Below are 26,895 nucleotides of genomic sequence, written 5' to 3'. Positions count from 1 at the left end.
TCTGTGTGTTCACGCATGTGTGTTTGTTTGTGTCCTGGCTCGACTCCCGGGAGCACACTGCCAAAGTTTCACTGGGTGTACTACTGTGCCAGGGTCAATGTAGGCACATAGACAAACATAGACACAAAATTCAGGGCATGGCATCAGATTTGTCACCAATATATAAAATGTAAAAGAAAAAAAAAAGCGAGTCATGACACTGGATGACTTAACAAATGAATGAGAATATTTGAGAAGCACATGAGAGCTAAAGAGAAGCAGGTAGAAATATTGATCAGGGAAAGAGGGAGAGAGAGGAGTGTATGTGTTTGTGTGTGTGTGAAAAAGAGAGGGAGAGAGGAAGAGAGAGAGAGAGAGAGAGAGAGGGAGGGAGGATCACTGGGCTCCGCGAGCATACGAGGATCAGCAGCAACAGAATGAGACGGAGAGAGAGATAGAGTGGTAAAGAATCGGAGGACAGCTCTACTGAGCACTAAAGGACTACCACACACGAGTGATACACACACAGAACAAGGGCAAGACAGAAGCATGCGGACCAAAGGGGATGATAAGAAAAGGTAAGTGACTAAGAAAGCAAGAGCAAAGACATTTGTTAAAAAATAACACTGAGTGTATATGTAGTTAAGTGTGTGTGTGTGTGCGTGTGTGCATAGGGGAGTGATAGCATAAAAGCCTAACATGTTTTCTTCTCGCGCTGTTATGGCCATCTGAGAAATGTTTCTGGTCTGATAGCCCAAGGCAAATACTTTATTTTTCAAAGATGCTCATTCAAGATTTAAGACTCTGGCAAAGGTTTTGAATGAAGGTAACTGTGATTTTATGGAAGGAGGCACCAGAGAGCTAACTGGAGTGCAGGAACAAAATCCATAGGTTAAACCTCTGGGCTACATAGATAAACATACAAACAAACAATCCAAAAACACACAAATTTTGGCTTGGTGGATGTCTCATTCCTTACAGACTCAGTTCTCTGCTAAAAGTGTATTTATATATCAGACGGTCTATCTGTTTTATGGAAACCTTATAAGTGTATTTTCGCAAAAAAGGAAGAAAAAAGTAGTATGATCACTGCATTAGTATCGACAGCAGATACGCTGTGTGTGTGTGTGTGTGTGTGTGTGTGGCAGGTGAGTAATCCCATCCATCTGTCACAGTAGGATTTGATTCACATGAATACGTCTGTGTATGCTTAAGTGAGTGTGTTTCATAATGCAATATTAATTACAAGTTTTCCTTTAACAACGATTCCGAACATTCCTGTGTGTTTATGGGAATACGTGTGTGTCTTTGCTGCCCGACTAATATTAAAAGCCTCTGAACCAATCATCAGGACAGCTAGTGTAGCTTTAATGTGGGATTATAAAGCAATAACCCTTCTCTTTATACACTAATGCTGACCTCATGCATCTGTGTTTGTGTGTATGTGTGCGTTTGTATTAGAACGATCAAATGTGTATACAGACATCTCAAACTGAGACAGTGTGGATTTATGTGACCTGTGTGCAAAATTTATATAACCTCATAAGTTAGAACATAAATCAGGATCACAATCTGTGCATTTATGTGTGTGTGTGTGTGTATGTGTTACACTATCACACAGTCCAGTCTTTCACTTGCACAAACACATCAACAAGTTGAAAAATGAAAAGAAAAATAATGTTGTTTCTAGTCCTACAGCGACATGTCTACAGGGCTACAGCAAAATAACCACACTTGTTGAATAAATTTATTAAATTTATATTACTCGCTTTTACTGCTGTGTGGGATGTTTAGCCAAAAACAGTTAATTGTACTCTGTTGTGAGTCATTATTGTTGCTGTAGAAGGGAATCTGTTTTTAGTATGACTTTCTTGACTGCTTGCACAATATTTGAACTCTTCCTCCCTCTATGTATGCTGTGTTTCCTCTGCCGTCAGCTACTGCACAACCCTAAACAAGAGTCATTCCAGCTAACAAGGTGTTCTTTTCATCAAATGGTGCTCCTTTCTTTCTCCACACATGCCTTCGATAACTGCAGACAAACAGCTCAATTTGAACTTCATCTGTCTTCGGTACTTCCTTCCAAATTGAGACTGACTTATTCAGATGTTATTTTGCATACTTAAGATGCTGAATTTGTGGTGAGATTGAAGGACGTTTTCCCTGTTTTGCCTCCTCTACATGGGTATTGTTTGTGCATCATTGCTGCATATTGAAACAGTGCATTTCTACTCCGGCACCTTCCTGTAGGCCTTTTGTTGCCATGTGTTGGTTTTGCTTTTCCTTTTAGCCCAGCATGTACAGATTTATAAAAAAAAAGTTTTCTTGATTTCTACAAATTTTGCATTTTCATTACCGCTATTTCAGAAAGTGGAATTTTCAAGCTGGTAGTTTTTTTTGTTTTTTTTTTAAGTATCATTTATAGCCTTTCTCTTCTCAGTGTGCTTCGTTTTTAGAAAAGAGTTTTTGTCAATATTCATACATGTATTACTATTCTAACATCATTACTCACTGACATTGGAATGCACTTGTTTAACCTAAGTTAAACACCTTAAGTAAAACTTCTCTTAAAAAAGGCCCTATTCACCTAAATGAAATAATAAATATGTCAAAGACAAGCTGGGACTCTTTTGGGTCTTTTATGAAGGGCCAAAAGCCAATGCTTAAAGGAAAGAGGCACATTGGGTTTGTAAACAGCATTCAAACTCATAACTAAAAGTAAAATGTAATTTTTCAGATCACCAGTCAGTTCCTTAAACAAGCCCACTGTTACCATGAAATCTGAAATAGAGGATCAATGAATCAAGAATGAATCAAGCTGTGGACTCCCAATGATGATTCTTTCTATTGAGTCAATTAAAGTCTAATGAACCGCTGATGCTATGAAACCTTAAAAGCACAAAGATGACCAAGCACACATGACAGAACAGCATATTATCAGTTTGTGAAAAGTTCATAAGCAGAAAAAAAAACCCTGAAAACCACATCCCTATTTGAAGAAAACCCAATTTTTATCTCTGTTTTCTGCAGCGGTTGCACTCAGTTCTTCTCACTTTAACATAATATGCAATATTTTCAGGAGTGTCCAAATTTTAGCATGCCACTTTACAAAGAGCCTGTCGTGGTTATTAGGAATGCACCAGAATATTGCTTAGGCTTTTCTCTGCTCTCGTTCTGGGAAAAATAATAATGAATAGCTGATGTGTGAAGGCAGGAATTTGATTCAGGACTAATGAAATCTTTCTCAAAGATTCTTGAATATTTTCAACAATGTGCTTTATGAATTCATATTCTTTATTTACATATAAACATGTTTTCTTCGCATATGTCTAGGCCTGATTTGTTTGTAACACTCCTGAGTTGGACTTCATTTATTTGGTAATAGCTTCTAACTTGTATAGACTTATACAGAAAGTAATTTATGTGTCTAGTAGTAAATGCACAAATACAGGTTCACATATTGGAAACAACTTTAGTACAGGAAGTACATCTACAATTATACACTGGGAAAACTTAATCAGTAGGTTATAGCTTTAGACTACATTGACTTTTATCACATTCAGTGTCTGCAGGGTGACAAATAATGGAAAGAAAGAAATAAAGGTTCAGTCAGTCGACAGGAAGACAGAAAGAGGAATCCAAAGAAGTATGTACTGACATGCACACGTGAAGTTATATGTGTGTGTGTCTGTGCGTCTGTCAGTGCATCCGCGCGTGCATGTCAGTGACACTTTAGCCGCTCTGCTAACCAGACACACTGTGAACAAGTGATGAGAAAGAGATGAGATGCGGTGAAAGACAAAAGGACACGAAAGTCAGAATGGTGGGAAGATGGATGTGTGAAAGGGAGCGAGGGCAGCAGGGGCAACAGGATGAAGAGATGAGAGGAGGAGGAATAGATTGGGGGTTAATGATGGAGATATTGGATGGGACGTGCAGGCAGGATGAGTGATATCGAAGAGAAGAGAAGAATGAGATGATAAAAAGAGTACAAAGACAAAAGGTAGTAATCAGGATGACGACAGGTGACCAAGGGGAAAAGAAAGGTGACTGGAGAAAAAAATGCTCAGAGAGAGAGAAGAGTACACAGTAAAAGCAAAAACGTAAACCTCTGACGATATCACACCCTATTAGCTACACTGATAAGATTTTTATGTAGTAGTGCATCTGCAGCGTCTCCTCTAACTCAAACACTTTGTTTTCCCCTCTTAGCTGACTCGGTCTAGTTTTCCACTCTATCGTGTTTATCTCCTATTATTAAGTATTTGGTGCTAAATATCTCATAAATATGCCGTTTTCCTTTGGTTTCTCTGCCCCGCTGCTCAACCAGCAAACATTACTCCAGCAAACAACAAAACAAATGAATTAAATCGCCAGATGGATTTGTCAATAATGTGCTCTTGGTCTGTAATGTATTGCAGCCCTTTTCTTATTATAGGTTCCTAACAGGTTATAAATAAGCTTACAGCATTAAAACCGAATTGACTTTTTTTTCCTCAGGGGTCTTTCTGACTGGAAAAGAACATTGCTTTGAATTATTTCCTATTTGTTGCCACATACACGAGGAGTAGGGGCTGAAAGGGCAACAAGTTTTTAATAAAATCCATTGTTATGAGATCAGTTTTGTTTTTCCCACTTTGTGTCGTCGTGCCTTTTGATTGGGGTTGCACCACGACCAAAGGTAGACATGTTTAAACATCGATACGAACCCTTTCTTTCCTCTACTGGAGGGAGTCCCTGAGAAGGAAAAAAAGACTGTAATGACTTACAGTGTCTGTTTACAGTGTTCATGCACTGAACAGACTAAAACCCTTCAGATTTACTTTCAATTAGTGACATTGTTTGCCTTATCTGAGTTTCTTCTTAGACAGACGCACGGGCAAGTCTGCCTCTCAGTTCTCTGTTTAATTTATTTTCTGCTTCTGCTTAATTTATGCATCTCTGATTCCAAACATGCAGAAACAAAAACACACACACACACAAACGCAAAGTACATATACACAGAGTTTGTCCGACGTAAATTTTTCATGAACATTCAGTACACAGGGCGCCGCAGAGCATTTTCCATTTTCCTGTTGTTTGTGAAATGGTTGGGATTTGAGTGTGTCTATAAACCCCCAATTAAGTCCTCTGTTGCATCTTTTTTGTGTTGCTTGGAGAGCAACAGTGACCACAGTTTGCACTGCATACCTTTAAGAGGAACCTGAGTATCTCAGTTACTCTCTCATTAATATTACGCACAATCTTCCCAAAACAATTCTTCACTTAGACCCTTACTTGCTGGCTTAGTGAAATGTTTGGCTTTTTGTGTATGAACATTAGCCTTTTGTGACTTCCCTCTTTCCAGTTGAGATGCTAATTTATGGGCACTGTTCCTAAAAAATACAGCTGCTCTCAATTAAAATGCAGAATGACAACGGCTGCAGAATCAGCTGTGTATATGTCCTTTTTTATTTTGATGATTAATACCGGATTCATTTTTCTATGAGTTACCGGAAGAAGTGTTATACTGGGACACTTAACAATGGTGAAATCACTAATTAAAAATGCAAACGAACACAAAGAGACACAGTATGTATATCAGCATATTGAATTTGAGGCTGACTTCACATTTTGAAAACTACAGACAAACAACATGGAATTACACGCATATATAAACAGAAAATATATAGGGTACTGTGCATCAAACGGTATTGTCACAAAGCTAAAGAGGAGTCCTGCAACAGACACCCCCCACTGAGCACTGATCTCAGCATCATGGAGTCAGCCTGGGATTAAACGAGGAGACAGAACACAGTAAGACAGCCCAAATCCACAGATGAACTGTGGCAAATTCTCTAGGATGCTTGGAACAAGCTAACTGCTTTGAAAAATGTGAACCAATGAGAACTGGTGTGGTTTCAGAGACAAGGGCGCTCGTACTAAATATTGATTGTTTTTTTTTCCCCATCTCCTGCATTTTGAAGAAAGTTAACTGAAAAAAAAAATAATATTGTGGCAAAGTAATAAAAGCAATGCAAGATACTGAACGAACTTATATTTTTATATTACAATTCTTTGAGGGGAGCTTAGTATCTTGCTTGATAGCTTGTCTGCTTGTTGTAGCAAAGAGTCAGAGAGATGGTCTTACAAGGTGCTCAAATATTTAAATGGCAGGTGTGGCAATCCTATCTCCTGCAGTTATCCCATAAAAAAATGCCTCTGCACAGTGTTTTATTTGATTTATACGTGCGAAAATATTAAATGTCTAAAAAGTATCTTCCTATCCAATATAACAGTTGTAAGAAATGGACAGAAATTATTTCTCATAAAGGTCTCTGATAGAATAAAACTTGCAGGAGGCAGAAAAAGAAGAAGAAAGAAGATGCAGCTCTCACCTCACTGTTCTAAGTCCCTCCCACCAGACATAGGGCGTCCACACTAAATAGCAGGTGTTTCACATGGAATAGAAATAGGATAATGCTGACTTTTAAGCTTCATGTGACATTTAGAACCCACTCTTCCAGCTGAAAGTCCTGCGCCTAACCCACTGCAGAGCTACATCTTACAATGTTGCTCTTTGTTCGACTTTATACTACGCCTGTTCTTGTCTGAACAGATCTGTGATCAACCAAAGTCTCTCTCTGAGGAGTAGATTTGTTAAAATCCTGAAAACAAAGCTAACAGAAAGTGAAGGAGTCTGTTTCCTCTCAGACACTTTGAATTACAATATGCTGAAAGGTTATTATAGATTTTTCTTCCAGTGGCACCAAAAACACATTGCCTACCATTTAAGTTTCAAAGACATGTTAAATCTGAGGTGTAAGATTAGAAAGGTGACGTTTGGCAATATATAAAAGAGAAATGTTTTTGTTGCCTTGAACCCAGACAACAGTGGCTGGAGGGAAAAAAGCCTAATGAACTGCACAAAATGCACTGTGTGCCCTGTCTCAAAGGGCCAATAAAGTGCTGCGTTTGTTCTGTTCTGGTGGTGAGTGGGTGAGAGATAGTAACTGAAAGGGGTGGTGTGATTACAGAGCAGTAAAGCAACTCTCAGTCTCCCTAAAAATGCTTGCACACTCATACACACACACACACACACACACACACACACACACACAGGGCCTGTCAATCGGCAGTTGAAAAATGAGACTCACCTTGAAACGACAGGGGACTCGATTCGCTGGAGCATTCAGCGCTCTGTTACCACTGCAAAGGCGTGGGTGCGCACTCATTCACAGACACATGTAAAAAACATGCAGGGCATCGCTGAGACTGCCTGTGTCGTAGACAATTCTTTAAAAGCTCAAACCCACCGATTGGCAAATTAAACTCATTGAATGTATAAACAGATTTCATAAAAGGCTGCGCCCTGTCAAGAAACTCCCTGCGGTGTTGAAAGGCTGTGTGTGTTTGTATGGTCTGTGTGCGTGATGACAGATGCTCAAGCACACTTGCGGTGTTCATTGATTACTGGCAAGCAATGTGTGTGGCATCCCAGATCTTTTTTTCTTTCTTTCCTTTAATGTTTGTCTCTTCACACATCCTCCTCCTTCTCCTCCAGTCTTCTGTTTTTACTTTTATCTTTTAAAAAAGTCATTCAGATTATGAAAGGAGAAACTGATTGGAGATTTAAAGCAACTATAGAAAATTAGGCCTTCACATCTCTTGCGCTGACCCACACATACAAATGCTCACACGAGTCCTTCATCTTGTCCACAGTTCTGCTAATACATCTGTTCTCTCGCTGTCATCCACTGGCCACCTGTCAGCCCTGCCTGTGCCGGCGTCTACCCTGTTATCCTCTCCAGTTGCCTCCCCTTTATCCCCCAGCTGACAATGTTTCCTCCCTTTCTCCTCCCCGTTTATTTTGCACAGCCAGAGGTGAAATGTTGGTGAGAGACTACGTTTATATATAAAGAACAAAGAGGAGGCAAGACAAGCACAGAGAAAATCAAAGGTTGCATGACAGAGATGGAAGAGAGGGTGCTGAGTGGGAAAGTGTGACAACAAACACAGCAAGTGATGAAAGAGGGATGTGAGGTTAGTGCTATCCTTTAAGATTTAAAAGAGGGGAAAGTGATTGAGAAAAGAGAGGGGTAGAGAGCCTGAGATAGACAGGGGTGTGAGCTGGATTTCTGAGGATATAGTGTCACTTTCTGCCTGACATCATGCAGGTCAGGGGTGAAGAGTCAGACTTCAAAAAGGAACACACACAAAATGATGAAAGTAAGAAAGAAAGAAAAAAAGAAAGCAAGAAACTTGCAGCAGGTGCTCTGCTGTCTGATGAGGCTGCTGATGGAAAGGCAAGTCAGCTGCAGTGGAATTACCTTTTGTTCACTCAGTCTGAATCCCAAGACAAGCTGCTTGACAGCTCTTATACACAATCAAACACACAAATGGGGACATATGCATGCACATATGCATCCTTTTTCTCTTTCTTTTTTTTTTGCACACACAAACACCGGCTAGCTCTCTTCTTCTTGCTTTCCCTCTCCATCTGTTTCTCACCACAGAAATGCCATCGTCATCTGCAATTTGTTTGTGGAAACAACAAATCTCATTCCTTTCCTCATTCACCCAGTCGCTGCATTGTATATAAAAAGGAACGCATGAAATATAAGTTAAAGCTTCTGTCGTCCACTCCAGGACAGTGATTACCACAGTTAGCAGAGTAAACAATAATAAGCAGTCTGGCTGTCAATAATGCGAGACAATGTCACACTCCACAAGCCAAACACACTGTCAAGATATTTATATAAGTAGGAGCAATATGTCACTGAAACAGAAATCCTTTGATCTTTAATGCCTTATGCAGAAACCTTACATTTCAAAGCACCACTGTCACTGAAGCTCTCAAGCAATGCAGAGCACTGTGTGACACTTATTGTTTTCTCAACTATGTCTAGAAAGTTTCAGACGCAGGATGCAGGCTGAACAGTCTAAATTTAAACTGTTCCTTGTTCAGCACTTCAGCTCATGGGCAGGCCCACCAACATCAGTATTAATATTTAATTTTTTTAAATGAAAACTGAAAACTGAAAAGAGTCTGACAACCTTAATTACACTTGCTGTCAGGGAAAAAGGGGGGGGGAAGGCTAAGATGTCAATTTTTATTCTCCTTGTGCAGTCAAAACAGCATGGGGTATTATGCTTAGGTCATGACAGGCCATTGGTATGAGTGAATGGGTACATGCCTCTCATTCTGAATACATATGAAATATTAGAGTAGCAGTCAGGCTCACCGCAGTTAGGATGTGTTACCTGTCCACTGGTGAGCACATATTTTTACCTGCTACAGTGCCAGAGCTGACAAGCTGTTTTAAAACTTCTCAAAACCCTGAGAAAGAATTCTTTACAATAATGAAACAATAGAAGATTTTGTTTGTTTGTAATCTCATGGGTTCTTACACTATTAGGTGAACATGGCTATAGGTGATTTATTTCGCTCTCCCTATATATATATATCTTGTAGTTTTCCCACACTTGACCATATACAGCAAGCATCTGTGTGACATGTTGCACCAGCTGGTGTAAACTAAGCCATTCATCTTCCCAATGTGTGTTTGATTATGTGTGTGTGTCTGTGTGTGTGTATGCAGCCAGCTTTTACACCCCACATTGGCTGAATAGAGTGACAACATTGTTTGTGAAGATAGAAGATAGAAGAAAAAAAAAATACTGACGAAGACACAAAGATTTCAGCCTAGATACACACACAAGCCTAATTTCATGGACAAATTACCTGGCACCAGCTGCATACCAGCTTTGTGTGCGGCAGTGAGGGATCAAAGGTGGACGGTGACTGACTTTTTAAACACAGGTGGACAAAAAGAAATTTTCTACAATATATGAGCTGGATCTGCAACAAGTCTAAAATGTATTGTTGCTTGAGTTCTGTGCAGACAGCAAATGCACTGCACTGCCAGTTATCCTCAAGAGCCGAACTGTGTGTAATTACATTAGCTCAAATTAGCATAGCTCCATTAGCTAAAACGAAATATACCAGACAAATGTGACTGCATCCACTTTTCCATGCTCTTAAATATAGTACCAGTTGGGTAAGTTATTTAAATAACGCTCTTTTTTCTTCCTTTTTCTTTTTGATGTGCCCTGCCCATATTTCCTGCAATAGCCCAAACTCCTGATATGGAAAAAAAGTAAATATAATAGAATTCTGGCCCAGTTTCATCAGCTAATCGCAGTGACACAGTGCACCACTGAATTACACTGAGTCAGTGATCTGAAATGATTAAGACTAAATGGCTAATTTTGCTTCTCTCCCAATCAATCCAAAAATTTTAGACTAAGCAAAATAACACAAAACAAAGATAAGACTTTAACATAATTTAGTCATGGATTAACATTAAATTTCCTGCCTTTAAAAAGATCAAGTAGAAAAACATTTAAAATAGACAGAAGGGCACAAAGTCTGTCTAGGTTACTAGACAAAAAAAAAACACATTAAACATGGAACAATGCTATAGAGTTCATCACAAAATTATTAAATTATCTTAACTCATTTGAAAGGTTTCCAAACTGCTTTTATGACAAATGATAACAAATGATTAGTTATAAGTCTACAAACTATTATGGAATGTAAGGAAAACATCATTTTAAATGTGTTGTACTGTTTGATCACTTAATAAAAGAATTAAGGAACATTTTTAAATTGACAGGATCTATAGCTCCTGTGATTTGTATGCAACTCCCAACTCTATAGAGAAAAATGCAATTGCCCATAACCTACCCTGAACATATTCTATAGTCTTTTCATTCTCCTTGATGGGATTTAAAGTTTTGCCACTGTTACTCTCACCCACCTGCTAGGGTAATAAGAACTTGATAGACCTATATTGATCTGGTCAGTGTGTGCTCTCAGTCGAGGTCGAAGCTTTTACACGGTGCTTTACGTGCCTAATGTCTATGTCTTCTTGCCAGTCTGACTATTTCTTGCCAGTTTCTCTTGTTTCTACCTTTGTTTCTATCATTCATTGCCTTTATTTCTTTCCTCTCTCCAGAACAAACCAGCAATGCCCAGAAAAGCAATCCAACTCATCATCTGCGGGCCTCTGGTTGGAAACTGAGAAAAGCTTTGACAGTGACATCCAATCGGAAGTAGCTCAAGTAATAAGAAGATCATTAATGGAAGAAAGTTGAGAGTCTACAGCTTTATTGGATATTGAATTCCTGTCTCCAGCTCCCTAAAAACTCTTTCACATAAATTAATTTGGGTAAACAAGAGCTGGAAACATCTTGGATTGCGCTTAGATCTAATCTTGCTGGCGGCTGATGTCACTGCTTGCCTCCATCCCTTTCAGCTCCTCAGGGGGCTGAGCAAGCCTGCAGAGGAGTATGGGCAGGAGGGTGGCTGACCCAACAAATCCAGTCCCCGCACTGGGAGTTCCCCTGGCGGGGGGGCGATGGGGCCCACTGTGCAGTGTCGGGGTGCAGACATCTCCCAGACTTCGGACTCTCCCCTCCATCAAACGCCACAGCAGCCAACCAACCAACACGCCTCGGCTCCTCACCATGGCAACAGACAAAACAACAACAACAGCAGAGGCAGGGGGAGTTATCAGAAGTGACAGCAACAGTCTGCCGGTGTCAAAAGAGACATCTCAAAACGAGATCAACAGCCTGACACAGGACGACATGGGGTCACAGGGATCAGGGAGTGGAGTTTACTGCCAGATCAAAAACATACGGACAAACCCAAAGGACACGAGAGGTAAAAGGACAGCTCGGTACACAAATGGCAGTGTGGTAGCCTCTGATGTGGTGGGAGGGGTTTGCAGTGAAGCCACAGAAGGTAAGGAGCCAGCCCAAGAGAGGAGAAGGGTGCAGTCTCTACGAGGGGAGGGTCATCGCACGGTGTTAAAGACAGGAAGCGTTTGTACAACTGTGCACGCCACCCCACCTCGGCCCTGCAGAGTAATGACGACTTCTCCGCCTCGCCTTTGTGGGACATGTGGGAGGAGACGATCTCAGATTTCGCCCTGCACCGGTGCATGCCGCAGGAGGGCAGTTAATCAAATAACAGCTAGCCAGACTTTACCTAATCCGCCACGGAAACCGCCTGTGGCTCCCAATCAGTCAAGAAAAGACTCTTCTGCTATGAACTCCCAGTCTTGCACCAAAAAAACAGACACAGCCAACACACAGCAACACACATCAGTAAAGACTACTCAATTATCACAGCTGTCGCACACTATACCAAAAGCGCACAGTTCACACTCAAACCACGCAACACACACTCAGAACAAACCCAAAGATTCACAGCAGCACACGAGGCCACACTCTGCAGAATTTACCTCTTACAAGGACTCCTCCACGCAGACAACGGATACACAAAGTAACACAGATAGGACCACAGCTGACATGCATACACAACAAACACACACGCCAACTTTAGAGGTGATAAAGTCACACTCAAATGACGAACGCAGTCAAGTTGTGGCTCATGGCCAACGCATTGATGAAGAGTCACATCAGAACACAGTAGCCCGTATTGCTTTGAAGTCTCCAGCTCCTTCCTGTCACAGTAACTCAAAATCTAGCACCACCCCACCTCTTCCACCAAAAAATTGTCCTTTATCCACTCAGTCCAAACCAGCCACATCTGTAGCGCAAAACGAAACCCAGGAGACCACAAACGTACCGAAACGATCCTTAGAACGGATCAAACTCAAGGACTACACAAATCAGAAGAGCAAATCATTCGATGACCACACTCTGCCTTGTAAGACTCATATGAAAGCACAATGCAATGGGGCACCGGGAGGACTTCTGGACGGACATGCAGTACAAGCACCACGTGGATTGGAGAAGCAGCTGCAGAGTGTGGAGGAGAACCTGCTGTCCAATCAGGAGAAGATAAAGGTGCTTCTCAACGTGATTCAAGACTTGGAGAAGAGCAAAGCCTTCAGTGAAGGGTGAGAGAAGGGACTTAGGAAGGAAAATAACTTGAAGAAGGGGAAATAGGGGAATGGAAGAAGGTAAGAAGGAAAGGAAGATAATAATCTGAGAATAAAGTGTGAAATGAAGAAACATAGATGTCAAGACGGAATGAAAAAGGGAGTGATAAAAAGAGATAACACATGTAAAAGGAGTGGTAGAGGTATTCACTGCGTGAGCAAATGTTTAAGCAAGAGGGAGGTAATAAAGATGAGAAAGAGAGGTAGAAGAGAGGGTGTACTATGAGTGAAAGAGATTAATAACAGAGTATATTTAAGTTTTTATAGCTGGCAGGCTTCCAAGACAGTATATTAGATTTTTAAATGCCACCGGTGTGGAGATCCAATGTGTGTACACATGTTTGGAGAGAGTTGATACCTACCAGCAGGAGGTCAGCGTTGGCTTTCTTGCATTTCCTTTGAGTTTGAGAGCATGTAGCCCCAAACAGACACCATTTCTAAGCAAACAGAACTAATCAGTTACTCTTTCTCTCCCCTGCTAAATCTTTGATTCTTAATTTCCTCCTCCCTGGCCACATGTTCTTCCTCTTCCCTCCACACATAACAGCTGGTCTTTCAAAAATCCCCCTCTTCTCAACTGCTTCTTAACCGGCTTTCAGTAACTTATCCCTCTCTTCACCATCAGCCTCACACCTTTCTTTGGTGCATTTTTAATTAATACCTTCCCACTCCTTATCTTTCTTTACACACTTCACCGTAAAGTATGAATCATATCTTCAACTAACAACTGTGAATCACTCCTGTGCCTTCTCATCTTCCCCCCTTCTCCTCTCCCAACAACCTTTCCATCACTCTTCCCTGCTGTCAGATCTTTGCTGTCACACTGTTTTGTTTTGCTTCCTATTCTTCACCTCTTCACCACCCTCTTCCATTTCACCATTAAGTTAAAGTCCGCACCTTTTTTTCCCACCCATAACCATTACCTCTCAACTATCCTAAAACTGATGATTCTCCATCATCACCTAAACTCCCTGTGTACATGGTTTATTCTCTCCCATGCCTCCTTCTTTTTGTCCAGGGTTAACAGAGGTCTCTGGCTGCAGTCTAATCCCTATCAGATTACCTTGCAATTAATCTTTAAGCTGCACAATAAGACACATAAAATCAGTGTTCCAGCTGTCTTACCCCATCTTTGTTGCTGTATAATATGCATTCATGCTTCTGTTGTGTGTAAAGGCTTTTTTGGGAGGATGCCCATGTATCATGCTAAGAGTGAGAGAAAAACAGACTGAAAGTCAGACAGAAGAGAGAGGGTGAAACATAGCTATTGAAAGATAGGAAGACATTAAAAGAATGAGCATTAAGAGAAGCAGCAAGTAATAGAGGGACTGCATGAATCTGGTGCTGTGCCAGAAATGAAAGGACTCTAAGTGGGCTGCTGTGATAAAAGTGTCGGCTGAGCTAAAATGTTGTCGCTGTGCTCAGCTCCTTGTCTCGTTTCTTTCCTGAAGCAAAAACTTGTCTTCTCATGCTGTTGTTGTCGTCTTTGATAAAGACTGGTGGGGGAGAAAAATGATGCCAGTTACACAGTCTCACTCCATGTAATTAAAATGTCAATTTTATTGACATAAATCAGTTACTCTTTTCTCTAAACGGTTCAACTGAAGGCCAGCCAAAATACCTTGGCAAAATAAAGTATTTTAATTGGGAGGCAGGCAGTACAGTCTAACAGATTTTTTAAAATTCCAGCTTATTTTCTAACATGTAAACAGTGTCCTTGGCTCTGTAGTCTCTTTAGTCTTGTTCAGCCTTGATGCAGTTGGCATGTGTACTCTGCTGTTCAAACTAGCTGTCTAAAATGAAAGACAATAAGCTTACTTTCACTATGCCTCTAATTTAAGCTAATAATATCTGTGCCATGTGACGTGTGGCTCAAAACTTGATGTACCAAGACAGTTGCTGCAAATATTTTTTTTTTCCTGCATAGAATAGTAAACAGGCAGGTACTCAACCATTGGGGCAATCCTGGTAATGTCCTGAATAGTGTTACTGGGGCACATTGTATGCACTAAACATCACAACTATTTTGTGCCCTTTGACAACACGTAGACAGCATGTCTGTTGTTGCTGCACTGGGTACGTGTCCATGGAAAGAGAAATAACAATTCTGACACCAGCGTGACACCGCCACGAAAAGCCCAGCCTGCTGTTTGTGCAAAATGTTCTTTCCCTATTACAAAAATGAATATTGTTGAAGCTTGGCAGGATTTCTTTTCTTTTTTTGTTGAAGTAGCTTATCTAAAAATCATATATGCTAATGATTAAAGCAATCGTAAATATATCAGAGTGGTTTTCTTAAGCGGATTATAACAAACAACGCATGCACTGTATGCCTACATAGAATTTTGTTTAGATCATTACCAATCAAAACAGTACAGCAAAAATTAAAAACCACACGTGTAACTGCCATCAGCATTCACGGCTCTGTTCAGTCAAACTGCTTTCATGTGTGTAAATGTTTTACATTTGTTGTTTCTGCAGTCGCAGCTCATACAGAACTGGTCAGGACATAAACAACTGCCCCACCTGCCAAAAGACAGCCTGCATCATCTACAGGTAACCTAATAAAGATAATGAGCTTACTGTATTATATAACACACCAATGACAACTAATTCTTACCTGGAGCTTTAGAAATATCCATGAAACTTCTGTAAAACTGCATGCCTCTCGTAGGATGCAATTTCCCATTGTTATTTCTTCGGCCTTTCCAGGTTTTTATCACTTATTCAGCTTTTTTTGTTTCATTACCCTTTCTTCCTGACACCCTGCTGTCGCTGCCCTTTTCTTCCACTCTGATTATTGTACCACTCATACAATACACTATTATAAGGAAAAAGAGACTAAGAGTGATTCCTCTTATAAATATTAAAATTAATACTTGCTGTACTTTGCAGATTAGTAAAAGATGCTCTACCAAGGGAGGATATTTACACATAAAAGAATGTTCTGTGCAAACAAGGATATTAATTCAACATCTAAATAATCAGTCCACTTATCTCTTGTTTGACTGACCTAAATAACTAACTGCATTCTTAGATCCTCAGCAACTTACAGAACTGCACTGCCTCTTATCACATACTGTACTTTAATCCTCCTGTTAGCTCCGCATATTCCTTCTCTCTCTCACAAATGTTCACATAAACATTTCCATTACATGCCACTAAAATCTCTGTCATTTCTTCTTTTTTTAAACAAACTCCTGTCTACATCTGTGCCTCATTCTGTCTGTCAATCGCCAAAGCTCTAATCACCTCAGTGTGCCCCACTTTCACCCTCTACTCTTTCTCTGCACTGCTCACATAAGCTGGAAATGTAGGTTGCATGTAGCTTCATGGATAAAACTAAAAGAAAAGAAGTATTTACAGACCAAAGCTAGGCTTGAAGTTAATTCTGCTTGTTTACAATCACATACAAATCTCCCTCGCAGGCCTCGAGGGGATAAAGACAAGTTTTGCAGGGTCTTTACCTCTTCAGTTCTCTTTAACTCTCAAAGCTACTTGCCTCAAAGCAGCCCCACCTCTGCATCTCGCTCTTGTTTTAACTTTCCATTTCTTTGTCAGTTCATCTCTTCTTTGCATCCAGTTTTCTGTTTCCCCTCATCTCATTTTTTGTTCCCTTGATCCTAATTAACACAGCAAAATCCTTATCCCTTTAAGTAGCAATGAGCACCAAGGGAGAAAGCTGCCACATGGCAACATGCTCATCCATATCCACACATATATACACACACATAGATTTCCACCACTACTTTACATAGTGAGACAAATGCACTTATATGCAAGCTCCTTTGTTCAGACAGTAAAGAATCATCTTCCACGTTGTGGAATATCTTAAATGGGGACTGCTTTTAAGAGAAAACAAGGCATTTGACTTTAGCCTTGCAAAACACTGACAGTAATTATACAACAGCCTGATTAACTACTGCAAATGCTTTAATGACAAGACAACCTGCATTATGCAACAATTCACTTAAGCAGAAAAACATAAACACTTCCAAAAATGATTTTGAACTGTTTGACTAAATAAGCACTTTCAGAAGCATTTCCACGCAGACTGTGAAAACTTGATGGAAGACAAGCAAAACAACTGAACGTGCTAAACCTAGATATTAGTGGTTTATGAAATTAGTAGAAAATTAGTGTTTACAGAACAAAACGTACTATTATCTTCTTGTACTACAAATAGACCCCCTCAGTAGTCTAGTAGCATACATTGCACAAAGAAACGTGTCATTACATAGTTATACAATGTCTAACATTAGCCAGACATGGAAGTCTTCAAAATGTGAGGCTTTCGAATATTTTGGGGAGATACTTTACATGACCTGGAACAATCCTGGTCTCTGGTGTATGCACTTCTCACATCATTATAGTCCACCTTTCTCTCTTCTCAGCTTCTAAGATTTTCTCGCCTGCTCTACTTTCTTATTGTCTTAATTGCACACATGCAAATACAAACATGATAATTAATCCAGCACAAAGGGAAATCAGCTTTCATTTGATTCATGTGCGTACACATTTCAAACAAAAAAAAAAAGAATATATTTCATGCTATTTATTAAATATGTTAATGACCTGGACTGAAAGGCAGATTCTCCAGCCTAGTCATTTTTCTTCTCATGCCAGTATGAGTTTGTTTCAAAAACAGGGGTGGAAAAAAAGAAAATCAGCATCTTTATTGTGACATACACAAACAGAAGTCACAACTACACGAGCTCTGTTTGTTTGATTGGACAATAATGGCCTTATCAAAACCCTAGAGGACTCTGGGTAAAGAGGAGTGGAGATGGCATAAGAGACACCCAGGCAGAGGATGAATTACGTGTGGGACTAAAACATTCATCCTAATGATCTGTGGTGAAAAAAAGAGCTTTTGACGTGGGCTGACTGCCTGAAGATGTTTTGCCATCGTCTGTTCTAATTAATCTTTACAATGAGAGACAAGAGGGAGAGGAACTTCTGACAGCTCCTCTGTTTTTCCTCCCAAAGCTTAAACAGCTGAAACAAGCAGAACAAAACACATATGCGCACCTAGAAACTAAAAGTATTCTAATATACACACAAGTCTCAAATTGAAACTGATGTATTAAGCAAACAAACCAAAACTTTAGCCCTGATCTCCACATGTTACACCTCATTTTAAAAACATAATAAAGGTTTTGGGTTTAGCTGTGTCTCGCAGGGATGAAAGACGCAGTCATACATGCACGTAAAAAGATGCTGAAGGTGACACCTTACACAACGAATTAAGAATAGCAGCTTTCCCAGCTGTGCAGTAATCCCACGAAAAATAGTAAGGGAGTGAAGTAGGTATGGGTAGAGAGAGGTAGAGAGCTATACTGAGGTTTTGAGACAAGGGGAGTTATAGAGAGACCTGACATAGAAAAAGGTTTAGTTTCTAAAACAAGACAGACTGTACAGTAAGTGGATGTGGGGCAGGTGCCATCCTTTATCTTTCTTTATATGTATGCTGTGTGGCTTTGTTTGTGTATATGTGTCTCGGTAGATCTTCTTTATCAATTATTCATGCAGCCATCTCCATTCCTCTGTGCCCACCCGAGCTTTTACTTTCTCCTATATTCACTCATTCCGTCTCTCCCTCCATCACTGCGCACTTTCTCGGATAGCCAAGACCTTGCTGCCCTCCCCTCTTCATATCTCTAGTGGCACTCATCTTGTCCTTCTTTACTTCCCTGTCTTTTTTTTGTTTCCTCTTTTACTATGCAGTGCCCTCTCTGCCCTGTTTTATTAAAGGTCGCCTTTCTTTCATTCAGCCATCCTTCGATCTCCCCGAAGATTCTGTCTCTTTCCTTTCTTCTTTCATAAGTCTCTGCATGTTTCTCTTTTACTCTCACTCAGCCATGGGCTTTTGAGGAAGATGTATGGAGATGGCAGGGGAGCACGTCTGTGTTTGTATATTATATGTTTTTGAGTGTGTGTGTGTGTGTGTGTGTGTGCGCGCGCATGTCTGTGTGTCTGTTTGCTGGCATACAAAAAGAGGGAAGGACTGGTAATTGTCTCCGATCTCCCTGCCTCATCATGTGCCTCATTAACTCCAGATGCCAGACCCTATGTAGCTCCACCCATATAATCCAGCTCAGCACACACACACACACACACACACACACACACACACACACACACACACACACAAAGTTACCAAATGGAGGGAGAAACTCAGAGTCTGCTACACTATGACCTGCAGCGATGGGCACTTCAGAGAGATGGTGAGGGAAAAAGAGCACAAGCGAGATGAGGGGTGGAGGGGGAATGGGAGCATAGAAGAAGTAAGCCACGAGGGTCTGCTTTGAACATAGAAGAGTAAAAAAGTTCCTCCATTGCTCCTTCTTTTAGCTCCTCCATTGTGCAAATGCTCTTCTTCTTTCCTACTCTCTTTTTCGTTCTCCTCCCACTCCTCTCATCTCACCAGCCTGTGATCTGCTGGTGCATGAGTGCAAAAGAATACTATAGATGTGAAAAGAGTACTGAGCTGAGACCCGTGTGAAAGAGTGTGTGGGCTGATGGTGCGTACACCAAAACTAAGAACATATGAGTTTAAACCTCCATAAAAACTGCATTATGGACAGTATTTAAGGTGTTGTCAGCATTTCTTGATGTCACTAGGTCACCTTAGCTTAGCTTTCTCTAAACCCCTCTCTTTCTAATCTCTCTTTCTGCCCAGTAGACTTCCTCTTGTTTTACACAGCTGTTCACCATCTCCCTTTAACCCCTACATTTACGGTATTCTCTTTTTGTGAGAAAGGAACTGAATTTAAAAACAAAAATCTGGCTTGGTTCACATTAGCTCAGTCTCTAAATCATGCTTATAATGTTTCTCTCTCATCTTTGTCTCCTTCCTCTTCAACTGCCTTCTCTATTTCTCTCTCTCCTCCAGTGTGGAGCATGATTTTAGACAGCAGGAGGGACGTTTCCAGGGGGTTATAGAGGCCCTAGAGGGGGAATATGATGTGCCTGCACCAACTCTGACCAAGCCGACGCCAGCCCCGACATCCTCCAGTCGCCCCAGTACCAAGGCACGGGTTAAGAAACTGCGCAAGAAGTGTTTCTGGTGGCTCTAAGCTCTAAGAGCTGGAAAAGCCACAACTGCCCTTCTGGGCAGCAGGTGCAGGAGCGGATTATATTTCAGGGGACCCAAAATGTTGCGGAGTAAAGCATGTGGGTGTGCACTGAGCTTAAGTTTAAATTCAGAAGGTGATCTTTTCTGAGCAGAAAACATGGCCTGTGAATGGCACATTTTCCACAGTAACCAATCCTGAGCCCTGTACACCGGTGACCAGGTAGAAAAAAAAAGGAAATGTGATAAAGAGGGAGAAGAGGACAAAAGAGGCTGTTAAACTTTCTTGACTGCTTGGGAGGAAGAAGGTGAAATCTGCAGAAACCAGTATTTGCTGGCTAATTTGAGATTACGTTTCGCCTGACAGTGAGGACAGTGTTTTTCAATAATAAATCTGCTGCAGACAGATGAAGCATTGTCACTCTGGATATCAGACAGCATACAGTTTGTCACTTGGCTGAGTGGCTATCAACAGATGGACAGATGTACGAGCTGGGAATGAATCGTTATAACAGTTTTGGATAAATTACAGCAATAAGCAGGGGAATGTAGATGAATGTGAAAAACAAAGGAATATAAAAATTAATTTGAATGCTATGTTTTTGGATGGCTGGACAGACAAAATTTGAATGTAGCAACAACTGAAGCACTTGAAGGATATCATGGGAAAACAAGCTAATGAACTGTCTGGACACACAGCTTGCTCACTGAGTCATCAGGATTTCTCAGAGAAAGTACAGATTTTATTAAGAATACATTAAGAGACAATATGATACACAGCTGATTGAAGACTGACAGCCTTTGTCAGATAATTAAAATTTCTGTCAACCCTGAGTGACAGAGTAATCGATTCTCTCCTTTATTATCATCCAAAATGGAAGTGTTTTGCTGCAGTCTCAATTGTGTTTCAAGGATCTTTACACACGTGTGCATTCGAATGCATGCACTTAGTGGCATTGACAAGTGGGCATCAGTTTACACATACAGCATACTCACTGAAATACAAACAACTGATTCCTCTCTCACACAGTAAACACATTTGTGAACCAGTGCAAACTAAGAACAGACCTGTCAATCCATTTTTAATGACTGGCCTGTTTAAATGTTGAGTATCAATATACAATGTATACAGTAGGCACCAATGAATCGTTGTTTTTCAAAATTTACCATTGCACAAATTGTGCAGGTGAGTGCTGTGTTGGTACAACACAATGTGAAGCTTTAGAGTGAGAACAGGAAGATAACCAGAAAAATTAATAAAAAAATCTCCTTCTTAATACCAACAGCACACTTCAACTTAGTCATGTAAAATATATCAGACAATCATTTCAATATCTATATAGGTGTTCTGTAGCATTCAGGCCACACTTGCCCTCCTAATCAACAAATATTAGTGCTAAAAACTTTAATTTTAGGTTAACAAAATATACAAAATGAGTCACTAAGGGTGAAGAGTTTTTTCCCAAAGGGAAACAATATATTTGTAAAAGCATAGCACAACTGGTAGATAAACACAGAAATTTTCACAAACAGCATTCATCTGGACATTAATTTTGTACACACAGACACACACACACAGAGCATTCACACACTGCTTTGTTCACAGCAGTTTAGAGCTTAACAACTGATCTCACAAGGGCGTCCTTCAACTGCTTATGGCTGTACAGTTGCCACCAAATACAATCCTGGATGATACTACACTTAGTAATTAACCAGTTTATGCGCGAAATGCCCTGTCCCTGCATTTTCTTAAGCTTTCCCATGACAGTGTGTGAGCCCTCACGATCCCTCTTGTATGTGCAATAAAATTGTGTATTTTAAACAAAATACTCTGCTGTCAACATATTTTGTGTTTCAAAAACAAACTGAATACCATAGCAGAGTAAATTAAGGTGCTTTCTTGCAAATCCTTTTTGATAAACATGGTATCAGCAGGGAAAATATGATAAGGACGCAAGACAGAAGGTTTTGATGAGTCCACCATATGTCCTACTTGTAAAGTACTTACAATCAGAGTGTGCTCTCGACCCATGGTGATGACTGTCTGGTTGATGACCCGTAGCAGAGATACCACAATGTCTTGGATATGTTGGAAGGTGTCCCCCTGATAGAAAGTCAGAGTATAGGTGTATGGTGGAGGGGAAAGAGAAGCACAGAGAGAGAGATATGGAGAAAAACACAGAGATACACAGGAGATTGTTAGATTTTCTCAGATCAAAACAAAAAAGAAAAAAAAAGAAATACACAGACAGATGCAGAGCAGCTCCTGCCCTTTTCAAACATTATTCACTCAGGCATAACTTTAGTACTACTTGTGGGGATACCCCAGAACTTCTTCTCTACAAAACTTAAGATTACTTGAGCATTTTATCTGTGTAGGTGTTCTGCCCTTGAATTAACTATGCTCAGCGTGAAAACAGCCAGAATTGCAGAGTACAAATCATGGCTATGGTTCTGAATGCACGGCGGACCAAACACTTAAAGAAAGAGAAAAAAAGTTTTCTGAATTTAAAACTTAAAGTCTTTTAACTTTTCTGAAATGCCTCACCAGGACATTTACTTAATCATCCTCAGTGTAGATGAATGAACTGCAAAAGGATTTTTGACACGTGAATGTAGACTTTTTCAGTGCAAACCTACTTTCCTATTCCTATATTTCCATTCCCTTTGAAGCCACTCCCCTGCCATGTTTCTTTTTCTTTTATCCTTCCAGAATTAAACAAAGGGGATAAAATGTTTTTAACAGTCGATCTCTGTGCCCAGACCTGTTCAGGTCAGATGACTGTTTAAACCTTAGAGAAAGTCTGCAGGTTTAAAGAACAAAAAGCTCAAAGCCTAAATATTAAACTGACTCGATTCAAAGTGTCACAGTAATGTCAGCTCTCCTTTAATTGGTCTTGTTCCTACTTTATTCGGTGGACTAACTGCAGCTGGACTTGCAGGGTCATTTCTGAGCTTGAAAAATAATATTACTTAACTTAAACACAGCCTTACAGTGAAAAATTTCCATCTATACATATTATCATAAAAGCACTTCAGATAGCACAAATTATTCAACTCTCAGTGTACATTTTACTTTATATACACTTCATGAAATATATACATTTTGGAGGGTGATTTTTAATGATGAGTGCAACCTCTACAGCTAAAAAAAAAATGAAGTAGCAAAAACTGCAGTGCAACTCGAGGCTTTCTCCAAAAGGGAGTCAATCCCCATAGACTCCCAGTCAAACTTTGCAGCATTAAAAAGAATATTTACAGCCTGAAAAAAACATAAAAAAAATAAGTTTGGGCCTCTATGGATATTTCCTCCTTCACACCAACTCTGAGTGGGGTCATTTTTTAAAAACTCATCCACCTGGATAACTGAGTTAGGGGCGCGGTTGTGTTGATTGACAGACGTTCTTGACACAAGCAGCTGGAGTCGAATGGCATTTGCTAAGTCTCATTCACTAGTTCAAGTGTGTGTGTGTGTGTGTGTGTGTGTGTGTGTGTGTGTGTGTGTGTGTGTGTGTATGTGTGTATGCGTGTATAGCTTGCTGCGCTTTCCAGATTCTCCCATAAGCTTGCTTTAATGAGTAAAACTATGCCCATCTATTACTGTGTACAGAAAAAAACCCTTCAGACTGCAAGTTAAGAGAAATGCAATCCAAACAGGAAAAAGGCATCTCTTGAAAGCATATGTGTATATGTAAAATATCTAATCTCATTATGGATCCAGTGCATGTGCACAGGGAAAAAAGAAAAACAGGGACACACACAAGCACACTCTGCTAAAGGCGGTCAATGGACGCTGACTCAGACTTGCCTGGGGGTAGTAACTCACCAATGAAGCATCGGCTACATTCAGACAGACCTTAGTACTAATACTGCAGGGTGCATCTGTGTGTGTGTGTTTTTGAGCCCTTGTTAGTCCCAGTGTGTGTTTATTTTGTGTGCATATTCCTGTATGAGGCGTTCAGCAAAGCATGAAAAGAAGAGGGAGGGTACAAAAATAACAGAGGAAGGTAAAAAAAATTAAATAAGTCAGGTTCAAAGTTTTATCAGTACAGCTGTGTGCATGTGCAATGGCCTAATGGCAGCAGGGTCTGATGAGAATCAGGTAGATATGATTGTATCACATGAAATGCGCTGACTCACAGCCAGAGGACACAGACAAAATAAACAACTGTCTAAATGTGTGTATGTCATCTTGCATACTATTTCCATCTACCTCACACACACTCATATAGTAAAGCTGAGGCGCAGCTGTGGATCCTAAATAAGTTTAAATCTTTTTAGCTCACTGTAGGTATTTTGGTCCCCTGGAAAGGGTTTCTCAGAACAGGAAGCTGAAAGATGAGAGTCACAAATGCTCCCTTCTTCTTCTAAAGTTTCATTTCTGTTTATCTCCAACTGTAGCCAGCTGGTTTATCATCTCCCCGAGCAACTAGATATAAACTGAAAACACTGATTTGCCATTATAGAACAGAAAAAAAGCAACATTATCATATACAAAAGTTACTTGTGAATACATTCAATGCAAACTCTTCCAGAGATATGAGCATATGTCTATCGTGACATCTTCTCTTCTATCTCCACTCCTCAACCTGTATTTCTCCCCCTCTCTTTGGTTCGAAGACATCTGTTGTGTGACAATTTAATCAGGTACCACCCAGAGCGAGGAAGACAGAAGGGTGAAAAACAAAGGAGACAGGGAGCAGAAAAGTAGAGAGAAGGAGGCAAAACCCATCTCCTATCACCTCTTCCTCCTCTACTTCTGTTGTTTTTCTTAGATCTTGCACCTGTTTTCTGTCTCCTATGACTATTTTTTTCATTGTAAAACACGGTTGCCACATTATCGATGAAATCACTGTGTGTTTAGTTGTTAATCCTCTGTTTTCATATTGTTTGTTCAGCCTCTCTGCATGCCCATAAACAGTGCTCAGCCTCAAACAATTACGTCACTCTATAGCAAACTTTTTTGTCCTTGTGTAGTTTGATGGAAAAACGCTATGAAGCTGTGCGTCACTGGCTTTGTGATCCGGACAAGACCGAATTTCAACTTGTCATGTCCTTTCAACACTCTGTCACCACCTGCATTTGTTTTCATATCTCAACCACCGCAAATTCATCTCATCAAATTCACTCCACTCCACTTCATTCATTAACTCGCTCTCTTCTCTCACTATCTGTCTTCCACTGGCACATGCTTCATTAGCGCATCCAAATAAATAGAGCCAAAAAAGGCATACCTTCACTTCAAAGACTCAGCATGCTGTCAACAACTTGCAGAAGCAATTAAAAAGCCTTGAGCTAGATGCTGGTGATCTATTTGTTTTACATTTATGTATGTGTGTGTGCGTCTGCGTGTTTATACAGTATTAGATGTTGAACTAAAGAGCTAACTGCATTTTGTTTCAACATACAAACATGCAGCAACATGTGCGAGCCAAAATCAAATAAATTCTAATTGGTCAAGGCTAGCTTCATTGCACGAGAGGATGACTGGAGACAAAACAGCTTACGGTTTTTCTGTAGATTCAACTGGGATGAAACAGAGCTCCGAGCTAGTTTCAATTCATCCAATTAGCGAGGAGATCCAGTAAAAAGAGACAAAGGAAATTTCGTCTAATTTGTGGACTGGATCATTTTTACACTCACATTTCTGCAAAGATGATGGAGGTAAGATAGACGTATTTTCCGACAAAATGATACCCCGTAGGTTCAGTGTCTCATCAGATTCTGCTGAACGGTCTGCTTGGCCTAAAACAATCTTTACTATAAATGAAGACTGTACATTTCTACCTGACCTTTCACCTTTCGATATATGTTTATTGTCTCTACATAAACTCTGGAGTTACTGATGGTTCCAAAGATTAGGTCAAGTCACTTGAGTGAAATAAGGATCTGATTTTTGTTTCCCACTGACATTTGATTGTATCTGTGGGAAACTGGGACTGCTGTTATGAAGGGTAATTATTGCTACAGCATATTCACTACAAGTACACAGAAATCATCAAAATGAAAGAGACAAGAAAACAGGGAAGCGAGTGGCAACGTAGAGAGATTGGGCAGAAAAAGCTCTGTAATGGCTTGTGGCTGTGGGACTTGGCTGTATACGAAGTCACACAGAACAACAAGTGTGGAAAAAGACCAGCTGCATAAAGATTAAATGAACTGTACCCTTAATCCTCTCCACAAGTGAGAGATGATCAGCGTTTTATATAAATGGTTGCGTTGTGTCTCACCACATTGTTCCTGCTGAGGACCTCGAGGATGTTGTTGAGGAGCTCCAAACTGTTTTTCCTCTCATCGTGTGGGCCGTCAGCCATCGTGACCAGTGCCCCACTCAGCTCCCGCAACATCAGGGGTAACAACACATCACGGCATTCTGTAGGAACAAAAGGCAAAGAGGATACGTTTTATAAGTAAGAGCACAACACTAAACACGGTGGCCAAAGACAGATAGTTTAAAGCAACAGAAAACATTAAGGAAAATCAGCATAATGCAGATAAAATTTAGTCCTTTGGGGTTTTAAACTGTTTGCATTTATATATATCAAAAGACAGACCATAAAAATTTACTTCAGTGTTATTCCTCTCTGAAAAACCAATCAAACCTTTTACATCAATCGGTGCGGCACCTGTGGAGACTGCTGCAGCCACACAGCAATGAGTAATGATGCCACTGGACCGTGGAGAAGAAATTCAAACCTCAACCCAGACTGAACAGTGGAGTGATATCAATCAAGTGTCGATTTACAGTTCAATGCACTGCTTTGTTAGATACACAGTCAACACATCAATCACCGAGCTATTATTTTCTCTTTCCCATTTTTCTGACAAATCCAAATCTTTGATTACAAATACAATGGAATGAATTAAACACATTAAATTTACCAA

At 40.3% G+C, this 26,895-nt stretch overlaps 2 protein-coding genes across 2 annotated transcripts in view; one reads left to right on the top strand and one right to left on the bottom strand.

Moving 5' to 3' along the window:
- LOC134644335 (dedicator of cytokinesis protein 2) overlaps positions 1-26,895 on the bottom strand; it is a 96,559-nt gene that overhangs the window by 29,062 nt on the left and 40,602 nt on the right. Inside the window, exons 25-26 of the mRNA XM_063497309.1 lie at positions 26,241-26,383; positions 22,019-22,114 (exon numbers count right to left, since the gene is read on the bottom strand). Of these exons, the coding sequence (XP_063353379.1) occupies positions 22,019-22,114; positions 26,241-26,383 (239 nt within the window). The remainder of the gene's footprint in view (positions 1-22,018; positions 22,115-26,240; positions 26,384-26,895) is intronic.
- Positions 395-21,839, top strand: LOC134644344 (protein INSYN2B). Its single transcript, XM_063497320.1, has 4 exons — positions 395-557; positions 10,980-12,893; positions 15,417-15,491; positions 19,831-21,839. The coding sequence occupies exons 2-4, from the start codon at positions 11,314-11,316 to the stop codon at positions 20,012-20,014; spliced, it is 1,839 nt and encodes a 612-aa protein (XP_063353390.1). The 5' UTR covers positions 395-557; positions 10,980-11,313; the 3' UTR covers positions 20,015-21,839.

The sequence above is a fragment of the Pelmatolapia mariae genome, linkage group LG2 (assembly GCF_036321145.2).
Source record: "Pelmatolapia mariae isolate MD_Pm_ZW linkage group LG2, Pm_UMD_F_2, whole genome shotgun sequence".
NCBI lineage: Eukaryota > Metazoa > Chordata > Actinopteri > Cichliformes > Cichlidae > Pelmatolapia > Pelmatolapia mariae.
Note: the sequence above shows the minus strand (reverse complement) of the source record. Positions and strands in the feature narration are given on the sequence as shown.

Bases quoted from the DNA above. Each gene is read 5' to 3' on its own strand.
- LOC134644344 (XM_063497320.1), top strand. From the start codon at position 11,314: ATGGGCAGGAGGGTGGCTGACCCAACAAATCCAGTCCCCGCACTGGGA. The intron at 12,894-15,416 runs GTGAGAGAAGGG...TTGTTTCTGCAG, and splicing joins AGCAAAGCCTTCAGTGAAGG to TCGCAGCTCATACAGAACTG. The intron at 15,492-19,830 runs GTAACCTAATAA...TCTCTCCTCCAG, and splicing joins ACAGCCTGCATCATCTACAG to TGTGGAGCATGATTTTAGAC.